At 44.1% G+C, this 20216-nt stretch overlaps 1 protein-coding gene across 1 annotated transcript in view; it reads left to right on the plus strand.

Moving 5' to 3' along the window:
* Nucleotides 1-20216, plus strand: part of EYA2 (EYA transcriptional coactivator and phosphatase 2) — an 85380-nt gene that overhangs the window by 15503 nt on the left and 49661 nt on the right. Inside the window, 4 exon segments of the mRNA XM_040436904.1 lie at nucleotides 3734-3778; nucleotides 8843-8891; nucleotides 11663-11805; nucleotides 16658-16774. Coding sequence (XP_040292838.1) covers nucleotides 3734-3778; nucleotides 8843-8891; nucleotides 11663-11805; nucleotides 16658-16774 — 354 coding nt within the window.

The raw sequence follows: 20216 nt of genomic DNA on the forward strand, positions 1-20216 counted from the left end.
TTGTTCTGAGGTACAAACTGCTGGAAGATGCATGAAAAAAATTACTAAAAGCTGGCTCCTCTTAAAGGGATTGTCCAGGATCAGAATATGGCTGCAGTTTTCCTAAAACAGCACCACACCTGTACACAGGTTGTGTGTGGTATTACAACTCAGCCCTGTTCACTTCAACAGAGCTGAGTAGTAATACCAGATACAGCAAAAGGACAGGTGTGGTGCTGTTTCTGGAAGAAAGCAGCCATGTTTTTCTAATCCTGGAACAACCCTTTTAGTAAATTTGGTACATCTAGTGCTGGCACAATTCTGATAAAGACTGGCATATGAAACGCTAGTTTTTATAAATTCCACCATGTGTGCTTCAGTTTCTAACTTCTGTTTGCTGTCAGTGTATGCAAACAGTAAAAACTTGTATGGCTGTTATCCTTATCACAGCTGAGATTTTGTTACATTTGCATCCAGTCCAGACAATCCTTTGAGTTAAACAATCTGGCCTTCTGACTGACATATTTTTATACTTTGTAACGACGGGTTATCCCATCCTCTGGATATAAAGAAGGTTGCTTCTGTTCACTGACAGCAAGCAGGCTTTGTGTTTCAGCCACTCAGCATTTTCAGGATCTCTAACAGAAAGTTGCAGAAGTTCCCATTATACGTGGATTCACCTAAGTGCTCATGCACACGACCGTAGGTATTTTGCAGTCCGCAAAAAACGGATCCGCAAACAATACAGATGACGTCCGTGTGCATTCTGTATTTCGCAGAAAGGAACAGCTGGCCCCTAATAGAACAGTCCTATCCTTGTCCGTATGCAGAAAATAATAGGGCATGTTCTATTTTTTTGCAGAACGGAAATATAGACATACGGAAATGGAATGCACACGGAGTAACTTCCGTTTTGTTTGCGGACTCATTAAAATGAATGATTTCGGATATGGTCCACAAAAAAACGGAACGGACACGGAAAGAAAATACGTTTGTGTGCATGAGCCCTAAGGTTGGATGGACCCCGTGATTGGTGATGGCTCAATCCGTGTGTATGGCGTGAAAGCCTTCCGGATTTGTATTCTGTGTGCAGCCAGCATCTCAGCCCCTCCGGCGTTGTTTTCATTGACATCATGCTGGAAGGCCTCATGAAGCCATGATTCCGTTATGGAACAGTAATCAGATTATTAGCTGCAAATATTGTAACACAAGAGCTTAGTGAAATGCATCCAGAGTCTGCGGGGAGGCCGGGTCATCTGAGGTCACAGGCAGGAAGATTCAGCTGTTCTTCGCCGTCTCGCTGGTCGACGCGCTGTGTGTTCTGCCCGCTCTCTAGAATCGGTCGTTCCTTTTCATTAAAACTTGGCATTCCTGATTTAGGCTGGTAGGAAACGTCTCCAGGCATAAGCCATTGTTGTAGAGAAAAAAAAATCCATGGCAAATTTTCATTCGGTGCCAATCCAGCTCCCAATGTTTTTTTCCCCAGTTTTTCCAGAATGGCGGATCTGCCTAGCATGGCACGTACGTAAGGGAGTGTGGGTATTTTACTACAGTACTGGGCATATTTGTCCAGGAACATTGGGCACCATTCAGTCTGGGGATAATTGCAGCTATATTGGTTTTCACACTGCGTTCCTAGAAGACTAAGGCCCCTTTCACAGGGGAGAGAATTCTGTGCGGGTGCACGCATTGCACCCTGCACCTGCCCCATTGGACCCATTCACTCCAATGGGGCTGTGCACATGAGTGGTGAGTTTCACGCATCACTTGTGCATTGCGTGAAAATCGCAGCATGCTCTATGGCCTCTTTAACACGGGCGTTGCGGGTGCGTTGTGGGAAAAGATGCAGGTGCGTTGCGGGAAAAGCGTTTTAATGCGTTTTGAACGCGCATGAGAAAAATCTGAATGTTTGGTACCCAAACCCGAACACGGACTTCACAGAAGTTCGGGTTTGGGATCGGTGTTGTGTAGATTTTATTATTTTCCCTTATAACATGGTTATAAGGGAAAATAATAGCATTCTTAATACAGAATGCTAAGTAAATTAGGGATGGAGGGGTTAAAAAAATCAAAAAAATCATTAAAATCACCTTATCCACTTGTTCGCAAAGCCCGGCTCGTCCTCTTTCTTCTTCTTTGAGGACCTGGGAGGAAAAGGACCTTTGGTGACGTCACTGCGCTCATCACATGGTCCATTATATGGTCCATCACCATGGCGATGGACCATGTGATGAGCGCAGTGACATCACCAAAGGTCCTTTTCCTCCCAGGTCCTCAAAGAAGAAGACAAAAGATGAGCTGGACTGCGCAAACAAGTGGATAAGGTGAGTTTAATTATTTTATTTTTTATTTTTTAACCCCTCCATCCCTAATTTACTTAGCATTCTGTATTAAAAATGATATTATTTTCATTTATCACCATGTTATAAGGGAAAATAATAAAATCTACAGAACACCGATCCCAAACCCAAATTTCTGTGAAGAAATCCGGGTCTGGGTACCAAACATGGCGATTTTTATTACACGCGTGCAAAACGCATTAAAACGCTTTGCACTCACGTGGAAAAATCGCACATTTTCCTGCAACGCACCCGCAACGCCCGTGTGAAAGAGGCCTAAGGCCTCTTTCACACAACCGTATGGCTTTTTCAGTATTTTGCAGTCCGTTTTTCACGGATCCCTTGTTCCGTTTTTTTGTTTCCGTTGTGTTTCCATTTCCGTTCCGTTTTTCCATATGGCATATATAGTATACAGTAACTACATAGAAAAAATTGGGCTGGGCATAAAATTTTCAATGGATGGTTCCGCAACAATGGAACGGATACGGAAGACATATGGAGTACATTCCGTATGTGTTCCGTTTTTTTTTGCGGACCCATTGACTTGAATGGAACCATGGAACATGATTTGCGGGCAATAATAGGACATGTTCTATCTTCCAACGGAACGGAAAAACAGAAATACGGAAATGGAATGCATAAGGAGTACATTCCATTTTTTGCGCGGAACCATTAAAATTAATGGTTCCGTATACGGACCGTATACAGAACGCAAAAAAACGCCCGCAAACAGAAAAAAAAAACGGTCGTGTGAAAGAGGCCTTAAAGGGATATTCCAGTTGTGACAAGTTATATTCTATCCACAGGATGGGGGATAACTATTATATCGATGGATGTCCTATCGCTGGGAACCCCACTGATTACCAGATCGGAGATCTTGCACCCCTCGTTGAGTGTCAGATAGAGCATGTGCACTGCCACTCCATTCATCTCTGTGGGAATTCCGGAAATAGTGGAGTGCTGTACTCGACTGTCTCTGGCACTCCCATAGAAATCAACGGAGCAGCAGTGTGCATGCTTGACCTGCAGCTCCACGAGGGGTGCAGGATCTCCGTCCTCATGATCGGTGCGACTTCCCGCCGATCTAATAGTTATCCCTCATCCTGTGGATAGAAGATAACTTGTTACAATTGGAATACCCCTTTAAGATAATGGGAATGCAGACTCTTAATTTGATGCCAGTCGGTCACGCTCGCTTTTTCCTAGTAGTTTTCTAGTGGATCCCTGATGTCCCTGGCCGCGCCTCTATCGGCAAAGGTTACATGTGATTTTCAGCCAACCCTCAGCCTCAATTACCGTAGTTGGAATTCTGCACTTTTCTTGGCAGACATCCTCAGTAAATGCGAGAAGCAATTAAACAGATTTTTCTCTCTCGTGTTGAGGCAAAGTTAATTTTTAATTTTTTTTTTTTCCAGATAAAGAAAAGAAAGCTTCGTCCAGAGATAGTTTTGCACATTCAGGTAGCTCCAGATAATCGGATCTACTTATTTCTTGCCTATGGCCTCATGCACACGACAGTTGTTTTTCTCGGCCTCCGTTCCGTTTTTTTTGCGGATAGGATGGGGACCCATTCATTTCAATGGGTCAGCAAAAAAATGATGATGGTTCATCCGTTTGTGTTCCGCGTCCGTTGTCAGTGTTTCCCTTCAGCAAAAAAAATAGTGCATGTCCTACTTTTTTCACATTTGCGGACAAGGATAGGCATTTATTACAAGGGACCTGTGGAAAAAAACGGATCCTCCCAAAAAAATGGATGCCGCATCCGTTTTTTTTGGCAGACGCACAATTTGCAGATGCAAAAAAACAACTGTCGTGTGCATTAGGCCTATTACTGATAGGGAATCATTCATAATGTAACGTCTTCCATCCTCCCCCTGAAGTCGTCCCTTTCTGTCAATATTCTATTCAGCCATTTATTCGTTCTATCTGTTTCTAGTAAAGCTGGGTGCTTGGGGCAAATCCGGCTATTTATGCAGTGCTACATCCCTATTCTCGTGTCAGGTGCAAACACCTTTACCAGCTGAAGTGATGGCTAGAAAGCGAAGTATGGTAGTCAAGCCTGATTTTTAGTAAGGCCTAGTTCACACGAAAGCAACACGCAATACACGGCCACAGTTCCGTGTGCATTCCGCATCACGGATGCAGACCCATTCACTTCAATGGGTCCACAAATCCAGAATTGCGGAACGGCCGCCCGGAACGGGACCCCTCGGAAACACTACGGAGTGCTTCCGTGGGGTTGCGTCCCGTACTTCCGTTCCGCAAAAAGATAGAACAGGTCCTATCTTTTTGCGGAATGGGCGGATCGCGGACCCGTTAAAGTGAATGGGTCCGTGATCCGATGCGGCTGACCCACGGCCGGCGATCGTGCATTGCAGCTCGCAATTTTCGGGCCGCAGCACGGGCACGGGTCACACACGTTCGTGTGAACTCGGCCTAAGGCTTGTTTCACACGGGCGTTGCAGGAAAGGTGCGGGTGCGTTGCGGGAACATGCGCGATTTTTCCACGCGAGTGCAAAACTTTGTAATGCGTTTTGCACGCGCGTGAGAAAAATCTGCATGTTTGGTACCCAAACCCGAACTCCTTCACAGAAGTTCGGGTTTGGGTTAGGTGTTCTGTAGATTGTATTATTTTCCCTTATAACATGGTTATAAGGGAAAATAATAGCATTCTGAATACAGAATGCATAGTACAATAGGGCTGGAGGGGTTAAAAAAAAAAAAAAAAAAATTTAACTCACCTTAATCCACTTGATCGCGCAGCCGGCATCTCTTCTGTCTTCTTCTTTGCTGTGCACAGGAATAGGACCTTTGATGATGTCACTGTGCTCATCACATGGTCCAATCACATGGTTCATCACCATGGTGAGGGACCATGTGATTGGATCATGTGATGTGACGTCACCACAGGTCCTTAGCCGGCAGCTCAACATTACAGAAGAAGACAGAGATCCGCAACTACGCGATCAAGTGGACTCGGTGAGTTAATTTTTTTTTATTTTTAACCCCTCAGAATGCTATTATTTTCCCTTACAACCATGTTATATGGGAAAATAATACAGATCGGGTCCCCAGCCCGATCGTCACCTAGCAACCATGCGTGAAAATCGCACCGCATCCGCACTTGCTTGCGGATGCTTGCGATTTTCACGCGGCCCTATTCACTTCTAGGGGGCCTGCGTTGCTTGAAAAATGCAGAATATAGAGCATGCTGCGATTTTCACGCAACACACAAGTGATGCGTGAAAATCACAGCTCATGTGCACAGCCCCATGGAAATGAATGGGTCAGGATTCAGTCCGGGTGCAATGCGTTCACATCACGCAATGCACCCGCACAGAATACTCGCCCATGTGAAAGGGGCCTAAGGCTGAGTTCACATCACCGTTTAGCTTTCCGTTCTTCTGATCTGTCAGAAGAAGAGAAAAAAAAAAAAAAACAGGATCCTGTAAAAAACGGATCCTGTTGCATCGGTTTTGCATAGGATTGCATAGGATCTGTTTTTTTACAGGATCCTGTAAAAAAACAGATCCTGTTGTATCAGTTGTCATCCGTTTGAGTCATTTCTGTCTGCATGCAGGACTTTTTTTCCCGTCTAAAAAAGGGCTCAAACGGATGACAACTGGATGCAACAGGATCCGTTTTTTTTTTTACAGGATCCTGTTTTTTTCTCTCTTCTTCTGATGGATCAGAAGAACAGAAAGCTAAACGGTGATGGGAACTCAGCCTAACTTGGCAGAAGAGAAGGATTCACTGGGGGAAATCAGCATTTGGCAATAATACTGCCTCTTTCGCACAAGCGAGTTTTCCGTCAGGGTGCGATGCGTGAAGCCAACCCATAGCATCCTGACTGAATCCTGACCTAGTCATTTCAGTGGGTCTGTGTAGATGAGTGTCATTTTTACGTATCATTTCTGCGTTCTGAAAAAAATCACAGCTCTGGTTGCATAGAAGTGAAAGGGGCTTCAGTGAAAAACGGATTGCATCCGGATGCAATACGTTTTTCACTGATGGTTGCTAGGAGATGTTGTTTGTAATTCTTCAGTTTTTTTCACATGCGTGAAAAACGCATTAAAACTGATTGCACCTGCACGGGAAAAACGGAAACACTTAACGGAATTGCAGACAAAACTGACTGAACTTGCATGCAAAACCATCCGTTTTTTCCTGAACAGAGCCTGAGAGACTCCGTAACGCTCGTGTGAAAGAGGCCCAAGGGTGCTTTCCCTTGCCGCAGAGTTTGTTGCAGAAAGTTTTCTGTGTCTGAAAATCAGTAATAAAAATTTGAGACAATGGGGGAGATTTTTCAAACTGGTGTAAAGTAGAACTTGAGCTGTGAAAAATGAAAGGTGGAATCTGATTGGTTGCTATGGGCAACTAAGCCAGTTCTACTTTACACCAGTTTGATTAATCTCCCCCAGTCCCTGAAAATTTGGGACTGTTGGCAACTATGTGAATGGGGATTACAGAAATCCGTGTGCTTCCGCCAACTACCGTATTCAAATGAATGGAACGGATTTTACCTTAGGTAGGGTAGATGCACACGACGGTTTAGTTTATGCATATTTTCCACGCTGATTTCCATGCACTTTTCTCTGCGTTTATGCACCAAATCTGTACCAAAATCCGGATGTGTTATTTGTGGATTTGGGACAGATTTGCCCCAGATTTCACTTCATGGGTGAAATCTGCACTGAAAATCCTCACAAACCAATGATATTCCGCCCTGTTGGTCAGTTTCCACGCTGAAATTTTCCGCACCATGTAGATTACTTAGCTGGTACTGTATTAGGCCTCTTGCACATGAACATTGTGCATCCGTTACGTGCATTGGGAACCGCAATTTGCAACTTGAATGGGACCGTGATCCGTCCGCACCGCAAAAAAATAGAACAAGTTCTATTTTTTTTGCAGTGCGGAGGCACGGACAGAAACACCACGGAAGCACTCCGTAGTGCTTCAGTGGGGTTCCAATCCGTGCTTCCGTTCCACATCTCTGTGATTGCGGACCCATTCAAGTGAATGGGTCCGCCTCCGTGATGTGGGCCGTGTGAACAAGCTCTTACGCTGAAGATTTTCTGCACGAAAATCTGCATTAAAATCTGTGCGTCATCGGCACCGTGTGCATATACCCTACAATTTTTTTCTGACTACTTACTGGTCAATGTAACGTTCGGATCTTGCTCCACTGTCCATTACCAACAAATATGTCAGTGATCACTGCGAGTATCCACATTACCTATAGAATGAGAAATTGGAAGGTTGTCAGAAGGTGGGGATTGCAGACATCCCAACCTGCAAAAACTCATTTCAGGGAGGTGCACTTCTCATTTCAGGGAGGTTTTCTTTTTTTTTCTTTCACAAACTTTTTATTACATTTTCCAAACATATGCAGTATCTGCACACTTTGCTCTATGGTGTGGAGGACTGGGCTCATTACCCTGCCCCAAATTATCCTATTTATGTATATGATTAAAGGGATTCTGTCACCACCTATAAGCCCTGTGAGCAAAACATATGCTCATGTCCAGGGTAGCATTCTGATTTCTAAGGTGGCCTTATAAAAGCTATTTGTGGCTTTATTCTGCGGAAAAACAGGTTTTACTAACCTGTCAATCATTGAATTAAGGTGCCCAAGCAGGGGAGGTCTGTGGATGCATGGTGCCCGGCCGCACGCATCACCGTTCGTGCCCAGCGCCGCCTTCTACTCCTCAGTGCCGCCTCTCCCTCCCTCCCCCTCCTCCCGCTTTGAGATCCTGCGCGCGCGCACAGGCTCAGCCTGATGCGCCGTTGCGGACTGCTGGCATCGGCTTCTTCTTGCACTATGCGCACGCGCCGAGAAGGGGACACTGCTACAGGTTGCTGGAAAGGTTTACTGCGAGCAAACTAGAGATGGGAAGTTCGGATCTTTCACATGAATCGGTTCATTCGCTGAGCTGACAAGAAGCAAGTGAACCGAAGCTTAGGTTGCGCAATGCGCATGCACGGATGCTTCCATTCACTTGCTGAGTCGGCTCTTGGTCTGAGTCAGGAAGTTTATTCTTTAAAACCCTGTGTGTAATTATCTACCCCACTGTAGGAAAAAAACAAGCATCCAGGGAGGGTGAATTTAATACTGGGGTAAATAATATAATTAAAATGGAGGGTTAAATGTGTAAATGTATTTAAAAAAAAAAATACATCTCTCTCAATAGTTATATAGCTACTGAATGAGACAGAAGAAGGGATGCCTTTAACATATATATCTCCTTGAGAAGCCAATTTGACCGTAAAGGGTTAATTCAACCTGTAATCTAAACTCTGTCACTTCTCTTATCTCTCTGCTCTGCTATCAGTAAACCTTTCCGGGATATATTGTCTCACATGGGGGTGTCAGGGAGCCGCTATTTAATAGCGGGAGACTCCCTGAACCTCCGGGAGACTTGAGATCCCTGGGATTGCTCTATATTCAAAGTATTTCAATGTTGTCAGAGCAGAATCCAGTGCTGGTTTCAGACTAAACATGTCTTATTTCTTTCTTTAAGGCAACAGCAAAGAATCCCAGCAATTTGTACCTGAACTGAATTACCCAAGGTAAGCAGAGTGCAGCCCGCTACGTAGAACAGTGGGAAGGTGGTGGACTTTTCTGCATTGATTGTCTAGTGACTAGAGCGGAAGTGGTTGCATGTTTTCTGAAGGCCCATATGCAGAAGGAGCAGCCTGCGGCCTTGTTCACACATCAGTGAATCACGGACATGTGCTGTCCCCAATCTTCACGGATAGCACACGTATACCTGTGTTTATTCACACATACAACAGAGACATACACTACTTTGATCTGTGATGCGGACCGAACACATCCATTGAAGTCTATGGGTGTGTGAAAACCACTGGCAAAACACAACGTTCTGTCCATTGGTAGTAGATGCTCTGGAGATCCCTTTTTCAACCTAGCAGTACATGTGGAATACAGATGACACGTGGAAGGCAAAAGATGGACACACGGACCAACAACTGATCTTTCACAGACATGTATTAAACACTGCTGTCTTGTCACGGACATCATCACGGGCATGGAAATGTGAACAAGGCCTGAGGAGAAGTCAGGTCATTATGGTGACAGTGACTTCAGCCACTCCTGTAAATACAATTAGGTCCAAAGAACTTTAAAAAAAACAGCACAGACTGACACAAGTCATCACTTTCTTCTGGATCTGAGGGATAATAAAACTGAACCATAGAGATGCTCTGATGGCCTTTACCCCAGTACTGGGCACAGTTCCCTTTACGTTTGAGTAGCCATGTGTAGCGCTACGCCCTCGGCCATGGGGGTCCCTTTTAGAGGGAAAATAAAGTCAATCGTTTTGTCGTGACGCCAGTTGCATTGCAGCAATAAGGGTACAGGGCCCCCTTTAGTGATAGGATGGTACCCAGGTGTAGGAATGCCACAGTGGTGTAAGTGTAGCCTATAATGTCCCTTAATGGTGTTGCACTTGTCACTGTGCTCCTACCTGGATACGCTGGAACCCCAGGCGTGGTTGTCTGTTGCAGAAAAAGGAATAGTTGATACAGGGAGTGATGAAATAAATTGAGTCCAGACCTTATGTTTAAGTTGATAACAGCTTTACTTGAATAAACTTTCATCAGGAAACAATCTTCCAACTTTGTCTTGGTTACCAGCAGGCTTTGGCATGAATTCTGTCAGGCAAACACACTCGACTCTGCTACATCTATTGCTCTCGGGCTCTGCTGTGCTAACAGGATTAAATAAAAACTTTTCCTTTCTGCTGAACTTTACTTTCTATAGTCTGGTCTGTCTTTATCTTTATCCAGGGAACTCTACTCCTGGCTTGTGAGGCTTGCAGCTTTGGCCTCCCTGTCCAGCAGAGCCTAGGGGTGCTCTGCTGGCTAGCACACAGCCTTCTTCTAGGAGGGGGCTCTCTATTCCCACTTTTGCAGGGATGAGGGCCTGCTGCCTTCCCTAGAGGGGGTACTTTATTCTGACCTTCACTAACTAAAAACTCCTCCCTCTCTAGAGAGGACTAGAATGGATAGAAGGTTCCATTCTATGCAAAGTAGCTCTGCCATTACTGCCGCCATCTGCTGGTGAACCAGGTACATTACATTTACACACAACAGTTGCAAAATAGAAAATGTACAGTGTTTGAACCTGGAATAAATACACATGATGACATTGAATCAACCATAGGAGATAGTGGAGAGGTGTAAAAGGTGGTAATGCACCTCTGGGGCGTTACACATGTATCATGTGGCCTAAGTTTATGGCCGCATGTTCAGGGTTCTTGATGCAGTTTTTGAAGCCAAAATCATAAAAGGAGAGAAAGAATAAGGAGAGATATGACTTCTCATCTTTTGTGAATCTGCTCCTGCTTTTGGCTTAAAAAACTGAACATGTGGCTGTATCCTTAGTGTTTTGAATTAGCGACTGTCAGTGCAGAATGTCTATGTTAGTTTTCAGTTTGATTCACTCCCAGTAGAAACTGATTCTAGAATTGTGGATAGATGATTCATGCTTTTTGCAGACCCCTCTCAGTTTCATGCGACTGTAGTCCTTTGATCCGCAGGCAGCATGGCCCAGATTTACTATTGTGCGTGCGCCAAAAATCTGTCTAAAAAGTGGCACAATGTATTGCATGTAGGGTTTCTACACTTTTTTTCCAATACGCTTGACAGAGGGTGGGACTTAGCAGAAAGTCGATGTTGCTTCATGGGAAAGGGTCGGGGTCTAAGATGTGCCATTTTGCACCAAAATTGCGCAACAATTCTGGCATAAAAATCAGTCTCAAGTAAACCAATCAATAGCTGCTATACAGTCAGAAAAAAAGTGTCTATTCCTGCCCCAGATTTATTATCCAGCCTGAGCCTGCTTGATAAACCTGGTGCAGGTCTAGATAGCCTGTGTAATCTTACGCCATATTTAGGATTAGCAAATCTGAGACCATATATATAGAGATATAAAGGGGTTATCCCATGACTAATGTAAAATATGAAAATCAGACATCATATAGTACATGACAATCTCTAACAAAGCTAGAACCAGCCCTGTACCTCACATGGATCCAGAGATCTCCCCATTCATTGCTCTGCTAGATTTATATCAAGCTGACAGCTCAAACAAACAGCAGGCGGCGCTATACAGATGCATTTTATTGAATAATTTAGTGGCTATGCAAAATTTTTAATTTCATGCAATTACAAAAGTATTCAGATCCAGGTGCTGGTTTGAAAACTGTAGAATGTTTTTTTGGGTGGCCAACCCCCAATAAATGACAAGGAATAAAGAGATTAATAAAGTATAGCTTTAGATGATGTATTGCATAATGTCTGATTTTTTTCTATTGCAGGCATTATCCCCATATAGTCTCCCCACCATCCATCCCAGCGATGGCCGCCTATGGACAGACCCAGTACAGTGCAGGAATTCAACAAGCAGCGGCATACTCCACGTACCCTCCCCCCGGACAGGCTTACGGCATCCCATCCTACAGTAAGTCATAAATTCTGCCATCATTAATGCCTCCCTGTTATCTAATTATATTATGTAATACTGTAATAAGATATATGTAATCCTTTAGAGTAAGCCCAGGTGGTTTGGCCGCACTGCCACTGATTTTCCATGCAGCTATTGGCCGAAACGGGTGCCTGTTGTCTGCCGTGTGCACCCGGTGCACCGCATTCAGACCATACCCATTACAGTTCTCACTGTCAAATCTGACCCTTGCTGTGGATGGAGCCGGTTCATCAGAAGAGTCAGAGGTTTGTTGTTTAGTAGCGGGAGAATACTTGCTATCAATGTGAAACCATTCACTGTATTCCTCTGACACACCACAAATGGCTTCCTGCCTCTGCTCAAACTCCTAGCTACGATGTGGTTAAAGAAACGGGTCAGGGAATGAAGTCCAAGATTTCACTGACCAGCAACAATGTTTGGTATCTGACTGGAAATGCTTGCCAAGCAGAGCACTGCTTCAATTCCTGGCTGAACTGACAAGGCCTCATTCCTGAGGCTGTGGAAATCAGGAGACGTTAAATCTCACACACATCTATTACGTGTCAGTCTGCACTAGAGGGTTGAGGGGCAGAAACGGGTGCATGTGGATGAAAGCTACCACCCCCTGCAGTGGAGTCCCCCGACTCTAACTATATAGCCACAGCTTAAAGGTTATGTACACCGTTGGGGGCAATTTCTTTTATTAGTGCGTTATATTTTTTTCAATTGGTCTTTATTAAAAATATGGAGTCCTTTTCTCTGTACAGAGCTGAGATGCTCTACTAGCAGGATCAGAATTTTGTCTCCGCTCTGTCAGACAGCTAGCTGACAGGCTCCTTATCTCTGCTCTCAGACCTTATAAACACTCGTCAAAGTTCAATACTTATCTTACTGATAAGAATGTAGCTTAAATAGGTGTTTATGACCTCTTAGTAAATTAGAGATAAGGTTCATTATATGACTAGTACAAAGTGAAAGTAAAAAATGACCATTCACACAGCTAAAAAAACAGCTCTTTGTGACAGAACGGCTCAATATTTTTAATAATGACCAGCTGAAAAAAAAGATTTTTAGCCCAAAATGAGTAAAATGCAATCATAAAAAAAAATTGCCTCCGAAGGTGTACATAGCCTTTAAGTACCATAAACAGCCGTAAACTAAAACTTCAGGTAACCATGAAACCAAATGAGAGATGACCCTGTAAACCCTGAAAGGACCATCACAATATAGAAGTCAGGCTTCAGGTGTCTCAGCTAGCCAAAGCTTCATTACTGGGTAAGGCTACTTTCACATTCGTGTTTTGGGCAGATCCGTCATGGATCTACAAAAACAGATTCGTTACAATAATACAACCGAATGCATCCGTCATGAACGGATCAGTTTGTATTATCTGTAACATAGCCAAGACGGATCCGTCATGAACTCTATTGAAAGTCAATGGGAGACGGATCCGTTTTCTATTGTGTCAGAGAAAACGGATCCGTCGCCATTGACTTACATTGTGTGCCAGGACGGATCCGATCAGTTTCAGCATTTTGGTGTCCGCCTCCAGAGTGGAATGGAGACTGATCAGAGGCAAACGGATGCATTCTGAGCGGATCCTTTTCCATTCAGAATGCATTAGGGCAAAACTGATCCGTTTTGGACCGCTTGGGTGAGCCCTGAACGGATCTCACAAACGGAAATCCAAAATGTGACTGTGAAAGTAGCTTTAGTAGGATTTGTACATATGCCTCTAGTCTGCCCTGTGATTGTGCTTTCCTTATAGACGACATAAGGGTGCTTTAACACGCAGCCTGAGAATGAAAACCAGTTCCATTCATTTGAATGCATACTTTGCAATTGGTAACAATAAGCACTGTCCACTTTTGGCCCAGGACAGCCCTAATTTGCAAGGCCTGCCTCTGAAATTTAGCGACAGTCCCTGCAAATCCAAGACTGTTGGCCACCATGTAATTGAGGCTTGCAGAAATCCATGTACTTGCCACCAAAACAGTCCCATTCAGATGAATGGAATTGATCTGCTGCACCGTAAAACTTTATGAACACCTCCATGCTTTACACTACAGTCTGCATACAGCTTGGAAATAGTTACTTTTTACTCCATGAGTGAACAACTCCGTGTAAGGCTCTGACTGAAGGCCACCTGTGTCGATTGATTCCTCGCTGTCCGGTTTTGCAGCATTTTTCCTGTTTGTGGCTTGTTGTGGAGACGTGAAGTGAATTACTAGCAGATGTGGTGGTAATATATGTAACAGAGGACTTTGGGGTCCAGCAGGAAATGTTGGGGGGAGATACTAAGTGTGGTAGACGTGTGTATGTATATATGTAATGTATATGTATATAGTACAGAAGGGGTGACCTGGGCCTTCTTATCGTGTGACCTGTTGTCTTGGTGAAGCAGGAAATAATGAATCCTAATGAAGCCGAGCACAGTATGGAGACGCGGGGCCGCAGACCGTCCCTTTAATTCTGATGATAAGTTTAGGGCTTTTTCCAGAGTTGTTCTGTAGTTCGAGAACTGGAAAGTTTCCAGGGAAAATACCAAGCAGTTGTTTCTCATAGAGCAGGTGAAAGTGGAACCATTTGCTACTGGATTGTGTCTTAAGGGTAGGACACATGACGGCTCCATATGTTGCTTATAAATCGTGCAGATTACCTATTAGGGTCACCGCTCATGCAGGGCGAGTGAAAGGCTCCCACCTGGCTGCTAATCCACTACAATGAGGTGTTTCTGTTCATACAGAACACCATAAATTCAGCTCATTTTCCTAGACACAACATGGCATGGCGGGGGGGAGATGTTTGCTGCTTGGGGTTATCTTCCTACATGAACAGTTTCTTGTAGGGCTCAGTAAACTGTCAGAAAAGATTCATTTTTTAATGGTATAGCAAAATAAAAAAGGCAAACTTATCTCATCGATCCCCTGTCAACCCCCGTTCCACGGCTTACTCGGTCCTCTCTGGTCTTTGCTTCCTGGTCCCATCCACACACAGAAATGCCTGTCCAATCGCTGTGGCTGAGTAGTCATTTCCTGTGCCTTGAGTGGGACCAAGATCCAGGGACGAGACGTATTCACATTTCCGTTTTCGAGATCCAGTTGCCTGATCCGGCGCAAATGCTAGCCGGACAAAAAACTGTTGCCTGCAATGTTTTTTGTCCGGCTGAAACACTGTAATTATGCTGGAAATCAACCGGTTCACTGTCGGACCTCATTGTTCTAACGGAGATGTGAACGAAGCCTAAAAGCATCAGAATAGGTACCAGACCTGGGCAACCCTTGTAAATATAAAGAGCACCTACTCGATCAGAGGTTCGCTGTATCACTTTCACACTAGCGTTTTTGCTGGATCCGCTTCCATTACTGATAATACAACCATCTGCATCCGTTATCCGGTTGTATTATCTTTAACATATCTTTAACATTGTCAAGACGGATCCGTCATTAACTCCATTGAAAGTCAATAGAGGACAGATCCGTTTTCTATTGTGGCAGATTGTGGCAGAGAAAACTGATCTGTCCCCATTGACTTACATTGGGGTAATGACGGATCCGTCTTGCATCCGCATCCCAGGACGGAAAGCAAACTACAACATGCTGTGGTTTGCTCTCCGGTATGGGAATGCAACTAAATGGAACAGAATGCATTTTGGAGCATTCCGCTCTGTTCAGTTCAGTTTTGTCCCCATTGACAATGAATGGGGACAAAACAAAAGCGTTTTTTCCCGGTATTGAGCCCTTATGACGGAACTCAATACCGGAAAACTTAAACGCTAGTGTGAAAGTAGCCTTAGCCATTTCTAAAGGATGCTCAAATCACTCGATATCCAACTCAAGACATATCCTCTGATTTTTATGTATTTCCTTGTTATACATGGCAGCACTCCATATTTTTTTTTACTGGGGACCAAAAATCTGTTTATCCTGATCCTCCTGGTCCATGAATAGAATTTCAGAATGACAGAAGAAATAGGGACCTCTGCATAACAAAATGGCAGAGTGGCGCCCTCCATTTATCTTCAGTACTTCATGTTAGAAAGGTAGTATTTTTATCCATTTGAACACAGATATTCCTCTTTCATTTTATCAAAGAAGTTTTCTTAAAGGTTTTCTTTTCAGGATTGCAGCCCTTTTTTTTTAATAAGCCTCCATAGCGAATGGCACCTAATGAAAGAATCCTACTCCCCAGCTTCCAGCTGCTCAGGTTCATTCATCAATCATCCAGTGTGTACACTGCTGCAGCCAACGGTTGGCCTCAGCAGTAACATGTCCTCAAGCATCAGTGCTGGATCATTTACTGCTTGGGACACATCACTGCTGAGGCCAGTCATTGGCTGCAGTGGTGCATGTGTCCACACCTGGAAGTAAACAGTCTGGGGACCCCAAGATTGCCAAACTGATACAAGACACTGAAACAGAGCGGCCGGGAGCAGGTAGGATTCTTTCATTAGGTACCATAAGTTATGGGGGCTAATTAAAAACAAAAGGTCATAATCCTGGAAAAGGTTTTTGGAGAGGGTTGCTTTTCCTGCATGAAGCCAGATCTTCCTCCCTCTGGGTTAGTTCACCCCGAATCCAGAAGAATATGTACATTAAAGAACATTGTAATAGAATTCTTCTGTTCTTCTCTGTCCATATTTATTTACTGTAAGATCATCCATAGATGAAGGTGTCACTGACCTCCATTTCCTTGTGGCTTAGAACTGGGATATTTGGGAACATCTCCCAGCAATATTCTCCAGTCAGGTCACATAGGTTGCTCATTGCCCTATGATCCTGTATTTACGTCCATACTGTTTTTACATAAGACCGTTATACTGTGTTTATTTCTGTCCTTTCTTTTCTAGATATCAAAACAGAAGACAGTTTAAGCCATTCTCCCGGACAGAGCGGGTTCCTCAGCTATAGCTCCAGTTTCAGCACCCCACCCCCAGGACAGGCACCATACACGTATCAGATGCACGGTATGTGCCCTGCCAGCCGTAATGTATAGAATTCTCTAAGGAACATTAGAATTTTGGGTTTCCTGGATTTGTAAGGGTGCCTTGACACGTGGCGGAAAAATATGCCAGAAAATGTGCAGCATAACGACTTCCCCCATGTAGTGCAGGTCTCTGCCCTGTGATCCAGTGCAGAATAACATTCTGCAGTCCAAATAATTTTTGAAAGCAAACTATCTCCATGTACTTTAATGGGGGATGTAATTCGCTGAGAAATCTACAACAAAATCTGCACGTAAATATCCGCACCTTTGTAAAAACCTGCACCTGCATATCTTCTGGTGGCTTTTTCCACCACATGTGAAGGCACCCTAAACAGGATTCTGCTTTATCTCATACTGTAATTTGGGAGCAAGTGAAGAGTAATGTTCTTCATTTAAGGCCCGCACATAGAGGATTTTTTCTGCACTTGAAATTCCACTGTGGTTTTGCTGCGGATCTTGGTGCAGATTTCCGGCAGATTTCACTCTATGCATTGCAAAGGGTGAAATCCACGATGGATATCTGCAGTATAAATTAACATGCTGCAGATTTAAAATCTTGAATTCAGCTCAATTTAGGCAGAAGATTTCTATTGCATCATGGAAATGAGATTTCTCGAAATTTCATCAACTTTGCTGGTGCTGTAAAACACTGCCAATCTTCTGCAGCAAATATGCCGCCTATCCGCTGTGTGTGAGCATACCCTAAACATACTGGTGCCACACACTCAATTTGATAGAGGTGATCGGTTCGGAGCAGTTAATTCTTCTGTATGGCCTCCCGGTTTATGCTAGTAGAGATGAGTCCGCATCGTTTGGCCACGGTGGATGAGTTAATTGCTCGCTTGTTGTTTTCAGCAATGCGTTCAGCTGTCTTGATGGAATGCTCAGAATCCTCCAACATGACGTTAAGTCTAAAACCTGCAACTTGTTCTATCCGAAAACCCACAGTCTCTGCCAGCCAGTCCTTCCCAAGAAACACTTTGTTCTGCCTGAGAAATGTCCGATATTTGTGGCTGCACGCAGGAGCTCCCGATCTGCCGGGCAATCAGGCCGAGAGCTGCACTTGGTGGCCGGGTGACCTACCGCCTGCATTTTAATTTTTTGTTTTTGCATTATTGACAGACTGAGCAAACTTAAACAAAGGGACAATTAGCAGCACAGATGTCAATGTTCTCCAATTCCAAAATCTATATGACATTCTTTGGCGAAACAGCTGTCTGCAGATGAGATGCTGGCTTAATTATAATCCAAGTCATGTCTCAAGGCCTGTTTAAAAGGTCAAACATTGACTTACAGGATAGCTACCTTACATCTGATGGCATTAGGCGCAGTGTTTGCTAAGAGCTAATTTGCATCCCTTTTCCTATAATTCGAGAGGAGCGTGCATGGCCTATAAGACACCTCATTCTGTTTAGGCGCTCTCCATAAGGAGGTATAGTATCGCTGAATTCTTTAGCATATTAATGAACGGCTCCGTGCACATCTATTTACCTATATATCATCTGCCCTGTGTCCATTCCAGAGAGATCCCTTGTAGCTCGGGGCCTGAAGGGTGTACAGGTCATGTTTATTTTTAGGTGATGTGTCCCTTGAAGCAGGTTGTAGGTGAGGTTATACCTTGAAGGAGTTGCAGGGAAACAAAAAAAAAGTCATGTGTTTCCCACGCTGTAATGCTGCGAGGCTTCACCCTTTGCTACCAGAAGAAGCATTTTCCCTCCGGCGACAAGAAAAGGAATAATTATTTTCTCTTCTTTTAATTTTTTTTTCTTCCATAAATCAGGCTTTACAATAAATGTGGCCTCATTTTCCTTTTCCGCCTTGCAGGGATGAGCCCCGTCTGGAGTGACAGCCATCGACAGCTGAAAGCCCCTGACATATTTATATATTTACCCAAATCCCATGGGGGTTCTCAGCGTTTGACTCTTAACCCCTGATGGAGACTGAAGTTTTTAAGAGGAGACAAAAACTATTTTGAAAGAAAACACCCCCCTGCAGTTCACTAGCCTCTTATAAGAACGTTTCACATGCCATCGATTTACAGGCCGGAGTGCAATACATACGTACATGCATATGTGAGTGCAGCCACTGTGCGGGATATAGCTAAATATTTCATATATCATCTTACCCGTACACATAGATTAACACATATAAATATAGCAAGATTCCAATAGTCTAGGATTATCAGAATTTGACAGGTGCCGAACTAGCAGATGGCCATAGAGAATTACATAAAATCTTCCTTTAGGCTGGGACTAAATGGCAACCTGTGTTGTCTCAGAAAAATCATGCCCAAAAACATTTGTGCGATCTATCAGCAACTTGCTGTCATGCAATTTCAAGCTTTGATTTTCCTATTAAAAAAGCAGCCAAATTGGAGAAAAGTCGTAGTTGCACATGACTTGCATCGTGATGCACAATGGCAAAGTCATGTGCGACTTGCGACCAAAAATGCAGCACTGGTGAATTTCTTGCAACTGTCCCATCGCAGTTGTGGCATGTCCCATCATGAACCCATTGACAGTCATTAGATGTTGATATTCATGTCGCGACCCATAGTTTTAGGCCTGGAGTTAAATGACGACATGTCACATCAATGAATGTCAAAAGGGTTGTGATGCATCACACGACCTACTGCGACGCCACAGTTCAAAAAAATCCAAGACCGCTGCACACAACTCGCATCACAATACAAGTCGCATGCAACTATACAACCTGCCGCCTGCAGTTTGGCTGAGGTTCCACAGCCAGAACACAGGTCTAAAAGTCACACAACTTTTCTGCGACATATGTTGCCATGTAGAGAACACTATATGAAATGTTCCCCGGGCCGCTTCTATGGGAAAACATAATTGTGCTGTGTTTAAGCACTGGATTATGGCAGTTTGTTTTTTATAGAAATCCATGGTGAAAAACCGCAATAAAAATGTGAGGAAATTGTGATGATCTGGGGCATTGCACAGGTATTTCTGGCACAGATTGCGGCGCAAAGGTCCTTCTGCAACTTCTCCCCACTCACGCCAGGTCTAAAAAAGTGGGCGTGGTGCGGGCAGGGAAGGGGGCAGGCCCGTCTCATTTACCATTTTCTACGTCTGGTTTGGTCGGCGGTGGATATGTCGAAGTTATGAAGAAGCTGACGCCTCTTCGGCGGATCCTTCACCAGCTATGGGGCCTTATTAAGACCAGCATCTAAAGCGATGATCTTAATATGCCCCTGCGTTTTTTACTTAAATCCCATTCATGACAGTGTAATACAGGGGGTAGGCAACCTCCGGCACTCCAGCTGTTGTAAAACTACAACTCCCAGCATGCATACTTGCTCTGCTCTTCTAAAAACTCTCATAGAAATGAATGGAGCATGCTGGGAATTGTAGTTTCACAACAGCTGGAGTGCCGAAGGTTGCTGACCTCTGGTGTAATATCTA

Source organism: Bufo bufo, chromosome 6 (assembly GCF_905171765.1).
Source record: "Bufo bufo chromosome 6, aBufBuf1.1, whole genome shotgun sequence".
NCBI classification, from domain to species: Eukaryota; Metazoa; Chordata; class Amphibia; order Anura; family Bufonidae; genus Bufo; species Bufo bufo.